General features: G+C 47.2%; 1 protein-coding gene across 2 annotated transcripts in view; it reads left to right on the forward strand.

The window, feature by feature from the left end:
• Positions 1-538: 538 nt before the first annotated feature.
• The window catches only part of CACNA2D2 (calcium voltage-gated channel auxiliary subunit alpha2delta 2), a 210,763-nt gene continuing 196,512 nt past the window's right edge, over positions 539-14,789 (forward strand). For both annotated transcript variants that reach the window (XM_084214700.1, XM_084214701.1), the window contains exon 1: positions 539-865. In XM_084214700.1, the coding sequence (XP_084070826.1) occupies positions 741-865 (125 nt within the window). In that variant the 5' untranslated portion in view covers positions 539-740. The remainder of the gene's footprint in view (positions 866-14,789) is intronic.

Raw genomic sequence — 14,789 nt, forward strand, 5'->3', positions numbered from 1 at the left:
CCAGTTTGGGGGCTGTAGTTATTAATTCCGTTATTTTGAATTTGTAGTCGGCCCTCCTGTCACGCTCAGGAACGCTCCCCAAAGTCAGAGTGTGCTTTAAAAAGAATCATAGCTGCTATTATTATTATTATATTAAACATAACTGGAGATTCCCATATGCTGCCGTGCCTCCGGGAGGTGGCCCCGAAGGGGAACGCGGTACCCGGGCAGGAATGGCAGTGACAGAGGCGCGCGGAGGATGGGAAGGAGCCGCGAGTCCCTCGTTGCTCGGGGCGGGGGGGACCCGCCGGCGGGGCAGTGCCCGGGGCGGGGGCAAACAGGGCGGGGGTGGGTGCACGGAGCCCGGCCGGGGCGCGGGATGGCGCGGCCGGGGCGCCCCAGCCCGGTGCGGAGCCGGGGGCGGCGGGACCGGCGGGGGGGCGCGGAGCCGGGCGCATGCGCTGCAGCGGCGGGGCGGCGGGGGCCGGGGCGGCGCGGGGGGCCGGAGGGAGGGAGGGAGCGGGCGGGGAGGAGGCTGGGCCGGGCCGGGCCGCCTATTTGAGGGAAAGTAGCGCTCGGCGGGTGCTCAGTGCCGGCCGCCGCGGAGAGGCAGCGGGCGAGCGGCCGCCGGTCGGTGCCCGCAGCCGGCGCGGCGCTGCCCCCCTGCCGAGGACTGCCGCGCTCGTCGCACGAGTGGCGGCGGGGGGAGCCGCCCCGCGGGGCCGCCTCTGCCCCTTCCCCGCCGCGCCGTTAATGGAAACATGGCGATGGCGGCTCCGACCGGCAGCGCGGCGCCCGTCGCCCCGGCCCTCTGCGGCCACCTGGCCCTGCTGCTGCTCCTCGCCGCCCCCGCCGCCCACGGCTACAGCTTCCCCCAGCAGCACACGTAAGTGCCGCCGCCCCGGCCGGTACCCCCCGCCCCGCGGCTCGGCCCGGCGCGGTGGCGCATCGCGGGGCCGCCCCGGGGCCTGCGGGGGAGCGGCGGCGGCGGGGCCGCGGCGGGCGCTGCCGGTGCCGGCGGCCGGCGCCGCGCTGGATGCGGGCGGGCGCGGGGGTCTCTGCCCGCTCCCCGCCGGAGCGGCGGGTTGAGGAACGGACCCAAAGTTGCTGGAAAGCACAAACTTCCCCGGCGGGTGCCGGTCCGCAGGGCGGCTGTCGGAGCCTTAATGTGGCGAGAGGGGGGAAAGACCAAAAAGGACTTATTTTCCAACCCCCCCCCCCCATCCTCGTTTCAAGCACACAATATGGTACCCACAACCGGCCGTGCACACCGGAGTTTGAGCATAAACTAATAATAGCTGGATAGTTCCACAGGCTATCCGAGCTGGCGGGTCTTCCTCTCCCTCCCTCTGGAGCGACTAAAATTGACTGTAATCTACTGAAAGAGAGTCGGAAAGCAGCTCGTTTGGGTGAGGGGGTGGGGGACTGGAGAGTCGCTGCAGGAAGGATATAAATAGATTTTTTTTTTTTAAGAAGAAATTGCTTTAGAAGTTAATGTTTGGGAATATTTTCTAACAAGAATGGCTCTATTGCCTACCGTGGTAACCCTAAACCTGTCCCTCTCCACACATCCACGGGAAACCTTGCTGAGATGTATTTTAAGAGGTTGTCATCTCCGTTATGAATTGCTGAGGTTTGTTGACACAAAACTGAAAAAAATCCAGACGATTCAAAGTAAAGGCTGACACCGTGTCCTTACAGTCTGCATTTCTGAAGGTGGGGGAAAGATTTCAATGACATAGAGTTAATAATAGCAGTGTTGCCCTTAACTTTGTGCTGCCCCAGTGGATGTGCACTGCTTTATGTCACAGTTGTCTTGTCATTTGTGATTTACTTACGAATATAAATACATTTCATATATATATATGTCACAGGAGGTAGTTTTGGAAGCCTTTCAGATTAGTGTCTTTGATCTCAAAGTACGTTTTTGCAAGGATGTAGTCAGGCCTTCTGAAAACAAGGCTTATCGGCAGAAGAAACAGTGTTGTTTATTTGGGAGAGCTGTAGCTTACTGTGTTAATAGCTGCCTTCACCAAAGGCATGGTTGCTTATTCCGAAATCCTTCCCATTCCGACAGATTCTTTCTGGATTCTTTTGGGGCACGTATTTGTATTTTTAAACATCTTTGACCTTTGGGAGCCAATGGGTTCCCTTTTCTTGCTGTAAATACAGAAATTCTTCAGAATAAGACCCTGAGAAATGTCTACCTACAGGGGGAGGAGAGGAAAAAGGGAACGTGCCAGTTCTCTTCCAAGTACCACAGCCTTATGGCCTGATCCAGCCTTGCTCTGCCATGAACGATCTCTGCTTCCATGAGAATGCCTAAAGAAGGAAAGGGGATTCTGTACACGATGAAGCACAGCTCAAGTTTCTGGGATGTTTTTTATATTTCAGCAGCTTTTCATGGATTGCAAGTTGTTGCATTCACTTATTAAGTTCAGAACACAGTATCAATTTATAGAATAAATTTCTTTTGGGTACCAGTTTGTGAGTCAAAGCTGTGTTTTCTTTCTAGCAGAAGAAAGTTTTATAAGAAGGTTCTTCTATGAGAGAGAGACATAAAAAGGCTTATAAGTTGTAAATAATGTTCTTGCATTCCCTCACCCTATGATCTGTGTTATTCTAATAAACCATGCCAGCTTTTTAACCAAAGCAGTTTTATTCCAATTAATTTGGAAGGGTTTGCTAGAATAGATTTTGTTAGCTCTGTGCTCTCTTATCTGAGGTTTTATCAGAGTGGGCCTGATCCTGCACTGAGTGAGGCAAGATAAGCAAAAACTGAAGCTGCTGACAAAGATCCATAAATTCTTACAAATACAGAGGAATTATCCTGAAGAGGCCACTAATTGTGTGTGTGTGCCTCTGATGGGAATCAATGCTGTCTGGCTGCAGCTGGAGAAGAGACACAGAAGGGATGCAAGACCTCAACCTGACCTGATATCTTCTTCCTTGTTTGGTTCCTCTCGTGACCTGTTCTGTGAACCCAGAGAAGAGAGGAGTGACGGATGGATATTTGATGATGATGCACAATTGCTGAGCTGTAGGTTAATGCTGTAACCTGTGGGCTGAAATGCCTGGTGAGCTCTGCCCTAGGGCTGCTGTGGTTATTTGTTTTTTGGGAAGGAAATACTTAATGGGAGAAAAGAGTGTGATGGTAACTGACACCAAGGCTTGAACAAGCCCCTGTAATTGACTGTTCCGCCCAGTAGTTACCTCTTTGTCCCCTTCTTGATTTTAAAGAGACTGGATATAACTTTTATTTTTTGGGCAGATTTTCCGGGACCAAGTTGAGCTGATGAGATGTGCTGCCGAATTCTTCCCATTACCAGCTAATTTTCTCCTACTTTGGACAATGCACCCTTGTGAATGATTCAGAGCATTGATTAGAAACATGTTTGTCTTTAGAGATTTTCTCTGTAAATCACTGAAGTCATCTTTTACTACAGGACTCTCAAAAATGAGGCTGCTTTTTTATGCAGCCCCGGAACTGTTTCATTCTGGCAAGCAGCAGACTGAACGATTAGGATATCTTGCCGAACGGGGCGGGGGGGGGGGGGGGGGGGGGAAGGAAGAAAATAAAGAACATTCTTGGTTTTTATTTCAGTTTACAATTGTATTAATTATTGTCAGTGTGTTGATTCTTGGTTCTGTCCCTGATAAATCGCTGGTGTTCTACATTATCTCTCTCCTCCCGGGTAGCATGGTTTTAATCATCTTATGCTGAGCTAAGGAAAGCTCAGCTCAGCCAGTTGTCCAAAGGGGAATTTCTCATTGAGATTTAAAATGCAAAATCCCAGATTGGAACAAACCCATTGGGGCAGGCGTGTTAGGTGATGGCCACTGACTGACAGGGCTCCTTTTAGGAATGGTCACGTACAAGAACGTGCATCTATGTGGGCAATGGGATTAATGGCTGTGGAAAGGAAGGCTGTTGGTTGCAGTTAATTTTTCTTTTCAATAGTACACAGAGGGATTCCTGTGGCAGCATGGTAACAACCTCTACTTGAATTTCTGGGCAGTTTGGTATGAGATAATTGAAAGCCTGGTCAGTCAGGAAAGTCCTGTACCTGGATTGCCATTGTCTCAGGTTAGTGGAGATCATGCATGTGAGTGCTGGGGAATGTGGCTGCCAGTGCTGCCACTGGGGAGCAGAACAAACCCCCTCCTCACTTTCCAGCAAGGCTTTTAGTCACTTGGACTTGAAAGAAAATTGCCATCTGCTAGAGGGTGGAGAGCCATTTGCTTCTTGTGAGGAAGCAGGTGTGTGCAGAATTGCTGCATGTCTGCTTGGCTTCATCACTGCTCTGCAGGGCATCTCTGACCAGGCAGCAGAGGAGAAAGGTATGTCTGCAGGGGAAAGCACCAGTGTGGTGTTCATGGTCCAGTCCTGCTTTTCCAACAGGTTTAGCACTTGTCAGGTGTAGACAGTTGTTTTTGGCAGCAAGCTGATGTTACCCCTGTTCCTGTCAAATAGTGAGCAGTGAAGACTCCTGCTCAGAGCAGTAAGGCTTAGTATCTTCCCATCATCACTGGAAGGTGGGCCTGAGGCTGGCTCTTCCAAATTAGTTGCTTCTTTGTAGCAGATTTTGATTTGTACTTGTCATTTCACCCCAAATGAGGTTAATGATGCTGGTTGTGTTAGCACATCTGGGTTAGCAGGGCTTGAAATAAATAACTCTATTAGGACTGGATGCTTTAGGGTTTGCAGAATGCCATGCAGAGGAAGCTCCTTCTCTTGTTCTACTGACCACCTGCTGTGCAGTCAGAAAATCTCTTCCAATTATGGTTTTGATGCTTGGCATTGGAACTTGTCTGGAAAGGAGCAGAGAAGCTGGGAGATGGCTTTGCTTGTCTTCTGCTGTGCTCCACTAAGCAGAGAGACAGCTCCCTGGGAGAGCAATCTACCACCAGGAGTGACTGACAGATCCTGGCCCTCCGTCTCTGTGAGGGCTGAGCAGCCTCTGTGACAATTTGTACTCAGTGGAGGCAGAAATCCCCAGTGTTCCTGCAACAGTCCTGTGCAGGCTCTGCTTGGTGGCAGAAACCACTTTGGGGGTGTGCAGAGGCACCCTGAACTTCCCAGAGGTAAAAGAAGAGCCTCACAAAGAGGTACAAATGTTTTTTAAAGGCCATTTGCAATATTTCTTACTACTTAAAAACAAATTTCTCCATTCCTGTTACCATTTCTGAGTGCTTGCTTCTCAGTCCTCACATAGAGAAAGAGCAAGAGCATTGCTGCTTTCTTGCCTGTGACACCTCAACACCGTAACCTGCCTGCACTCATCCCCTTCAAGACTGTGGTTTCAGGAGTTTGAGTTTTTCAACTGTATACATTGAGAAATTGTTAATTGAAATTCTCTTGAGAAAGTGTGTGGGTTCCCACTGAAATCAATAAGGCTCCTGCACAGAGACCTGAGGGTAGAAATGGGCTCCTGCTTGGTGTTTGACAGGCAGAGTTCAGCAGCTTTTTGTTGTAAAGAAGCTTTCTGTGTGTTTGTGTGTGTGTGTGCAGCAGCCCCTGAAAAGCTGAAGGTGGTTCCAGAGGGTCTGAATGGAAACCTGAACGTTTATCCCTGAACGAGCTGCCTGGGGTTTGGCTTCAAAAGCCGCCAGAACGGCTCTCGAGGGCATGCTGGGGCATCTGCACGCTGCAACGTGGAACACGTGCACATGCTGTACCAGTCAGTTTTTCACCCAGTGAAATACTCAAGTGAGATGAAATAAAAGCAAAAGTCATTACCAAGCAACATACTTGAGTGAAATACTCAGTAAGAAAGGAGGGGATCTGAATGCTTCAATATTTACTTTTCTAGGAGCCTCTTGAAAGCAAAATGTGTTTTGTTAGCAAAATTATTTTTCCTCTCTGGGGTGTTGGTAGTAGTTTGTTGTTTTTGAGCAGTTCCTGTAATCTAGCCTTCATCCTCGAGTTTATTATTTCTGGGTAGCATGGGGAATGGGGTTGTACAAATTGTTGTTACTGGAGAGTCAGTTTCTGTCAACAAGCTATTGGCATGGTTTTCTTTAGGTTGTATTATTTGATCTTTTGCAGAATGCATGTAGATTTTCTTCATTACTTTGACAGTTTTCCTACAACCCTTCCCATTCTGTCTCAGCCATTATCTTTTGGTCATAAATACAATGAGAACTAAAAGGTGTTTATGCAGACCAAAGGATTCATTCTTCCTCTGTAAAGCAAATTGTTTCTCGAATTGACTGATGTGTGAGTGATGGGGATATTTAACCAGATGAGCTTGTTACGGGTGAAAGGACTGCAGGGCGAGAGACACAAGGATCTGAACGCAGTCGGGCCAGACAAAGGGTGCACAGTCTGTGGTTTCTGTATCTATTCATTAACTCATCACAAGGTCGTTATCCTTGCTTTTGATTAGGCTACTGTGCCACCTCCTCGGAAGCTGCTGCTCAGTCTGGTGGGGGACGGGGCAGGAGCTGTTGTACAGCACAGCTGCTCCCAAGGCTGTGTGAGACTGCCTTTCTGGAGAACCAGGATCAATTCTCCTCCCGCACGTCTCGTTGGGACTGAGAACTCCGGAGGAGATAATTGCTGACACCAATCAGATTGGGTGCTAAATGCCATATAAACCATCTAGGTCAATAATGATGGTAAAGCCTTGGGCACAGTTGTCAAAACAGCAGTGGAGTTTGCCTATCTCTTTGTGCAGCGACACCACTGATTGTGCATAGAGTTAAACGCAATAAATACAGGATGCAACATGATTTTTTAGCTCTGGTGTATGTCAGAATCCCTGAAGTTCTTGCAATGAAAAGGAGTTCTATAATAAGAATGTCTCTTGCCTCCCTCGACCTTGTTCCTTCTTTCCTTGTCCTTGAAGAGTGGGAATGGAGCTGTGCTTTCTATGGACTAGGCTGGAGCTACGTCTGCACCAGTGGGTTTCTGTTATGAGTCCCCTGAAGCCCTGGATAGGCTTTGGGTATCCTTGGCTTCTGCTGGTGTGAAAACTCTTCTACCCTTTCCCACAGTGACACTTGGGGAATTCCTGAATCAATATGGGTTGTGCCTACAGTGAGTATCACTGTGATAGAAAACCCGGAGTGATGCAGTACAAAGGCACGTTCATTTACCTGACAAAGGTTGTCTATCTTGAATTATTTATGAGGTTTCACAGCACACTAGTAAATTTTGTAAAAGCAATGGAGTCCTGGTAATGTGAGCCTCTTCACTGCAGCTTCCGTAGTGGAGTTGTTTTGAGGAGGTACAGGAGGTGGGGGATGGAGGACGAGGAGGAAGAAATAGGCAGCAAGTGGAGGGATAGAGAGAGACTGCTGTTTTCATGTGCAAATGATGAGGTGTGCGGAGCAATGAAGTGCGAATTAGTTAGATCATGCTGTGCATTGGAGCAAAAATCCGTGTAGTGTTAGAAAGCAGCCTATGCTTCAGGGAAGGGTGGGGTGGAAAGGATGGGGAGCGCAGACACAAGGACAGAGCAGGATGAAAATCTCATGACCAAAGTACTGGCTGCTTCCCATCTGTAGAAACGGTGTTTGCAGGGGTAGTTTGGTTAAAGTACATACTAATTTTGGTGAGGTTTTCTTATCCGAGTTCCAGTAAAAGAAGACTTAAGCCAGAGCTGGCCAGGCTTTTCTGTGTGGCATTCAGCAACTGAGAGGCTCGGAAGTGTGCAGGACATGTGGCTGTTGACCAGAGAGATTTGCTCAGGATAACCTGGAACATGTGTGTCCACAGGAGCATTAAGTCAGTGTTGTCTAACACAGAGAGCGAGGGCAGTCAGAGTCAGAGTCCTGGCAGCAGTGCGTGGGCTCGCTTCAATCCCTGCTGCAACACCATTTCAGTGCTAAAAGTTAGTGCTGCAGCAGGCACAGCCAGGTTCATGGTGTGGCTGCCACTGTGCTCCTGATCTGTTGGCACATAGAGCCTGCCCTGTGCCTTTGGGCTTCTGAGCCTCTTGGCCTTGCAAGCACAAAGTCAGCCCTTAAACAGTTGAATTGGCAGAAAGAATTGGGAGAGTATTGTATCCATCTCCACTGAAGTGACAAATGAGGATATGATTCTCCTTATAAATACCAATGCCTCTCAACTCGTAACAGAGCTGGGTTCTGCAACTTTTGTCACAAGCTGCCAGTTTGCTGTCAGGCTCTGTTTCTTCTCCAGTGGGCACTTAATATTCTGGAGTCCAGAAGAATCCCATATCTAAAGTCTGAGTTCACATTCATTCTCCAAACAGGAAACCAAAACAAGGGGCATATATCTAAATAATTTTTAGAACTAACCTTGTATAAGGTACTTATCCTTCAGAAATATATAAAGCTCTCAGTGATGTAATTTCTGTTGAACCAGAGATATTCTTGTATTTGAATTCTTGCATCAAATAATTTTCATGTAATATCTCTCTATCATGGCTAATAAATACCTTCTGTACAGTATGAAACAGGGAGGATCATGAACGCAGTGCTTTGTTTGCATTTCTAACATATAGTGGGTTTTACAGGCAGACTTTTGGCAGCTGTAACGTGAACACCAAAATAGAGACAGACTTAAGCCAAGCAAAGCACCTAATGTTCAACTTTATCAGGTGTTGCAGATTGAGTCAGATTCTGGGCTGTGAGTGGTCGAACGTCTTTTTATTGCTCCATAACAAACTCAGTAGACCCAGAAGGAGCTGAAGTGCCATTTCCTCATGTCTGAGGTAGTCCTGTAAATTAGCGGTCTCTGCTAAGTGTTCACTGTGGTGTCACATTCTTGGGATCAGTGTGTGTGGGAAGTATTGTGTGGGCTCTTGTGCTTTCAGTACCTCTGCAGGGAGAGGAATGTCCCTTGCCCAGGTGAAAGTTAACTTTCTGCAGCAGTGTGTCATGCACACCAGGGGAAGAAAAGGGTGGAAGTAAAAGCATTTAATTATTCAAGGCCAGCAAGCTGAAAAGGGTTTCAGGACAGTGAGCTAGACATGCGTCAAAGCTTCCTGGGCACTCCTCTGCTTTCCCTTCCTCCCCTGCCTGCTCTGGGAAGGAGGGTAGATTACATGAGTATGAAAAAAAAAATCAATATTTTTCTCTTCATGCCGTTCTTATTTTTTATTTATTTTGTTTTTGTTGGCTGGAAAGTCTTAATAATTGTTGATCAGTGACCAAACTGATGACATTATTTTGCCTCCTACAGAATAACAGCACTTCAAAGAGCATAGACCAGAAGGGACCCTCTCTGTGTGTAGGGATGCTCTCATGCTCCCACTTGGCTGTGTGCTGTGGGATTTCTGATTGAGCCATTCCTGATGTTAGGCTTGTTACAATGCAGAAAAAATTGCTGTTGTCAAGTCTTGTGTGCTGTACTCTGCTGTGTAGGTTTAAAAGCTGAGAATTGTCAGGAAAATTTTAAAGATACTGGGACAAATTCATCCCTGATGTAATGATGCTTGTGGGATTATGCCCCGGATAACTTTCAGGTCTTTGTCTTTTAACTTTCAAATATGGTGATGCTTGTGGTTGCTTCTGGTGGGATTTTTATGGTAAGGGGGAAAAAAGAAATGCAGCTAACACATCTACTGTCTGCTGATTCTTTGGTCTCAGTTTCCAAGTGACCCCATTTAGCACCTGCCCGCCTGTTTGACCCAGCAGCAAAAATGTTGTGTTGGCATTTCTGACATCAATACCACCTTTTTACCCATCATCTTAAGGCTAAATGGAGCCCTTCTGTGTCACTTGCTACTTGCTATGTTTATTTGTTGTGATCTAGTCTTTACTGTATAGAAAAATCCAACCAGCTCTGTCTCACCTCAGCTGCCTGCTAGGCGCCTGGGGCTCTTTTTCATGTGAAGTGGCTCCTTCCACAGGTGAATTTACACCCTCACTTTCCCCCTGCTTCCCTGTGCTCCCTGCCCAGACATGAGGACATAGCAGCTGGGTATGAAAGGGCTCCGACAGCCACATTTTAACATGAGGTCTCACTTCAGCACTGTCACTGCTGAGCTTGCCCTTCCCTTTTCCCCTCTTGCCCCTTTTCATGCCAGCCTCACTGGGGCCGTGTTTCCTGGAGCAGGCAGTGTTACCAAGCCAGAGGTGAGGATGCATCCCAAGGCTGGTGCTCTGCATGGAGCACTGCCTGTGGCAACACTGCTGTGTGGGAATCTTCTTTTTCTGCCCTTCTCCTCTTGATGCTATTCCAAGTGAATCCTTGTGCTGAAAGGACTGCTGGTTTGTGCAGTTTATGAATGTGATTATGTGTGCTGAAAGCAGCCTTGCCTTTTTTATTTCATAAGAGCCTCTTAATAAATGTCACTTATTTGGGGACTCAGGCAGCTGAGTGCATGGCCAGTTACCTTTCCATTGGGTAGTGGCTGCCAGACCCCATCCTGTTCTCTGGAGTCACAGCTGGCTGGTGGAAGAGCAGATTGTCAGGAAAAAAAATACAGTGTTTTTATGGTAGCTGGCATAATACTTGACTTTCATTCTTAATTAAATCTACTTATTGCTGTGTTTGTACCATTCCTGTTGTTCTCAGATCTCACTGGATAACATGAGGGCTCTTGTACATGAAGTTGCTTTCAGAGAAAACCCAACAGCTGCAGAAAGAAAAGGTGTAGTAAATGTACCTATCCTTTTTGTGGAGGAATATCAGAATGATTGCAGTATGGTGAAATGGGACCTGCCTGGGCTGCAGGTGAGATGCTCCAGCTGCATTACCTGAGGCCTGTGTTGGGGCCACAAGTAATATGTGGACCTGCAGTTTCTCCATGTAGCAATCTATGTTAGATGAAGAATTCATGTACAAGGCCTGGTGCTTCAGGGCTGGGTGGAATTGGTGGCCAGAGCCCTGTTTCATCCTGCAGCTGCCAGCCTGCAGTCCTGAATCACAGTTTGTTGAACTGCTCTGAAGTTTGTGATGTTCATTGCACAGAAGTCCAGATCCCATGAGCAAAGCGAGGACTATTCCAAGAATATTCTATTTTCTGTGTCTCATTTTCCACATGAAACTAACCTTGCTTCCTCATTTGCCTTGGTTACAGTATTTATTACAATGACATTCCTCCTCATTTTTTTTCTACTGCTATGATATTGAGGTTTAATATTTATCTTCTAATAGTTTCTGAGTAGCAGAATGCTTGCATTACTGGCAGTGATGTATAGTTAATCCTGAGCACAGATAGCTGTGAGAGGTCCAGACGGACTTCAGCCCTCAGTGGCACACTTGTGAGTGAGGAAATTAGCTTGGAAATTGCTGTTTGTTAAAATTGCTTCTGTGTTAATCTTGCTGTGATACCACAGCTTCTGGCAGTATGTGGGTTAGCAAGATGGTTGTGGCCGAGAATGAGGGCAGGTTCTCACTTTAAAAGAGTCTCAGCAAAGACCTTGTCTTGCACCTTTGCTCTGAGGAGGTTTACACTGAGCACTGTGGCCCATTTTTCAATTTCCAGGCCTATCTTCCAGGTGTTTTCTTATCCCCAGTTGACCTTCTGGCCTACTTTCTGTCCACAGTGTGTTAAAAGGTGACCAACCTGTCATTCTTGGCAAGCATCAGGAGCAGAGTGTCTGTGCCTCAGGCTTGTTCCCTGGGGAGACAGGTAATTCTTTCATGATGCCCTTGGGACTGTTCCCCCTCCCATCCCCTCCCCACTGCACTGTGAGCCTCTTGTCCTGCTCTCCATCTTCCACTCCTTCTTGTGGTTTTGCACACGTGCTTAGTAACAGCACTTGCATTTCCCTATTGCTCCTTTTGCTGCTGAAATGAAGGCTTCAGAGGCTCCAGTAAGTCAGTGGTGGAGCAGAAAATGCAACAAGGTCACAGAACTCCTCCTGCTCTGTTCCTTTAAATGAATCCATGCTCTTAGTTGTGGGATAAATGTTTGTTCTACTATGTACTAACAAGACATCAGATTGAGATGCAAGAACAGAAAACAGGGGCAGGAGGATTTGGACTCCAGGGAAAGTGTCTGTCCCTTTCTTTGCTGTTGGGAGGATGGGAACTGTCCTTGTGGATGAAAAGCTTCTCTGAAGGACACTGTTCCCTGGCAAATGCCTGAACATCAAAGCTTGGGCAGTGCTGTTCTCTGTGCAGTCGGAGGGCAAGAGGCTTTGCTGCTGAGTGCTCAGCACTGGACTTCTCCAAATTAAATGGGTGCCTTCTGCTGCATAAGCCCTATATTGGCTCTTTGTACCATGTAAATTATGGATAGGCACCTTTCCCAAGAAATGCTCTCTTTAAAATTATATTTTTGTGCTGATGAGGCACTCATTTAGAATTGGATCTTAAGCTTATTGCCTCCTTGTGGCAAGTGCTCACCAGTGGGACCAGTTACTGGGCAAGCCGTAGGGCTGTACCTCCTGACCATCCCTTGGACATTTAACCCCTTGGACAGTACCTGAGATATCATCTGAACATTTCCTGCTCTCTATATGTGTCTTGCAGAGAAATTCTGGAGGCCATTAAGCTGGTAATTTACATGCTTCTTGAGCCTGTGCCTAGGGAAATATATTTCACAGGTAATTTCAAATCTCTTGGCGTGTGGAAGAAGTCATTATTCTGAACAGAAAGGGGCTGGTGATGTCACGGGCCCCATTGAGAGGACCACATTAGAGACTGGGATTTTTCTCTCTTACAGGAAAGTGTCCAAGACACTCTGTTCATGGGGTGTTGGGATGTCAGGAGTTTTTGAGTCTAATGTTGATGCTCACGTAGAAAAGCAGAAAAGAGAATTATTGCATAATCCTCAATTCCAGTTACATGTGAGCATATTGTGTGTGAGGGCTGGGAACAAACCTGCTCTGGGATACCCATAGGTGTGTGAGTTTCTTGCTTTGGTGTTCCAGTGCTGTCTTCCAAGGGCAGACATCAAAGTTAGCATCAGGAGGTTTAGCTGCAGTTTTGATTTGCTCCCAAAAGTCTGTCTGGTTTTCAGACTACTGCTTCACCTTGATAGTTCATTCTCCCCTCCTGAAAAAGATGGAAGACATTATTGTTGGACAAATTAGGAGGATTTGACAGTTGATCTTCCTTTTATGGGGTCCTCCAGGACAGGAGGTGAATTCTTTTCAGTGTGTGGCTGGAGATGGGGAAACTGAGCCTGACAGATCAGCATCCCTTCCATGTACAGCAAATCTTTTAGCACCTTCTGAGTATTCCCAGTGTGGTTCAGGCACCTCCATTTATACAGATTTGTGTCCTTTTCAGAGGAACAGACTTGTATTACTTTTGAGAGCGATATGTAGATGTTTTTTCCCTGTGGAGGGAGCAGTCTTTGTCCCAGTTGGACAGGGAGAAGGAGAGAGGAGGTGACCTGTGAAAGGTAGCAGCTCCATCCCTGTTGCTGTTATTCTCTGGGTGATGCAGAGTACTGGGACAGGACTGAACTGGCCTTCATGCTTCCACTCTGTCTGCTTCAGAGCTTGTCTGGATGCCACCTTGCAGCAAGAAAGGTCTTACAAACAGCTTTTAGATGTGTATCACAAAGTAGTGAGGTAATGGTATAAAATGCAGTACACTGCTCTTTATTTTTTTTAATGCTCTCCACCCCCACCCCTTTTTTCTTTTATTCCTGAAAGGGACTAATACAATGAAGAGCTTCTGCAAATGAAGGCAACTGCATTTGAAATAACAGGGTTCTGGGTGTTTGGCTGGTGAGAGATGCAATAAACGAGCATCGCTAAGTGCTTTATAATAACAATGATTACAATGCTCTCTTAGGAGCCAGGAACTCTCAGGTAGGGGGATGGTGTGGAGAGGGCTTGTTTAATGTGGGGGGTTTAACAAGATAGACATGGAGTGACAGTGATGCCCAGAAACCCCTGCAGAATGTTACATATGGTGCTGGGAGAGGCTACTCCAAAAACCCTAGGAGACTTGGACTGACATGGTTTGAGGCTGAAGCAATGACAATGGATGCTCCTAAATAGCTTCTGGTAGCAGGAGGTCTTTGTGGTAGAGTTTAATGACATCTTTTCTTGGTAAGCAGGGAAGCTGTTGACACAAATTCAGCAGAGTTCTGACTAGTCAGTAGTCCTCCACCAAATTCCTTGTTGTCTTTAAGTGATCAGATTGATCATTTATGCCAAGTTTGTTTCTGATTAGCTGAAATCTGCCGTGGGCATGGTGGATGCTGAAAGCAGTCCTCTTGTGTCAAGAGTTTACATTGTGCTGTTGGCAGTTTGGTCACTTTTGTTTTGCTGCTACTCTTCATGAGTTGACTTGACTCTTCCTGGCAGTAGAAACATCACCAGGTGGAGAGCCTTGAGTGTTGGGAAGCTCTTTCTTGCCAGGGGCTCCAGTCAACCCTTCATTTCCTGATTTCCTACTGCAGCTTCACATCTCCCTGACCCTTTGAGCAGCATGCTTAGCAATTGAGAAATGACTACAATGTATGTATTCAAAACTCAGTTCCAGCCATCAAGATGTGGCACCTCTTTATCATTCTTTGCCCAATATCTTGACAAGGCTCTACAAAAATGACCCAAACAAGGGGAATTGTTTGCTTTGTCCAGTTTGAGTAGCCAGGAGGTGGTGATTGTGAACTCTCCTGAAGTCTTATAAAAACCTGCATCAGCTTGGATGGTCCTACTATTGCTCAGTAGTGATGGAGGAGCACAGGGCAGCTCAAAGCATGTAATCATAAAGTTGTTTGCATGTGCTTTAGAGGGCAGTGTTCTGATGGCATGATAGAGGAGCACTGCCCAGACTGTCATCTTTCAGCCGTCCAGCCTGACATACTCAAATGAGAGCTTCACTGTTTCTGCAGGCTGTGTAAAAAGCTCTCCCATCTCCAGCCCCAGGTACAGGTCCTGTAAGTTATGGCTCTTTTGTCTTCAGGGGTGGCTCAGCCTTCCAT

The sequence above is a fragment of the Fringilla coelebs genome (assembly GCF_963513975.1).
Source record: "Fringilla coelebs genome assembly, chromosome: 13".
NCBI lineage: Eukaryota > Metazoa > Chordata > Aves > Passeriformes > Fringillidae > Fringilla > Fringilla coelebs.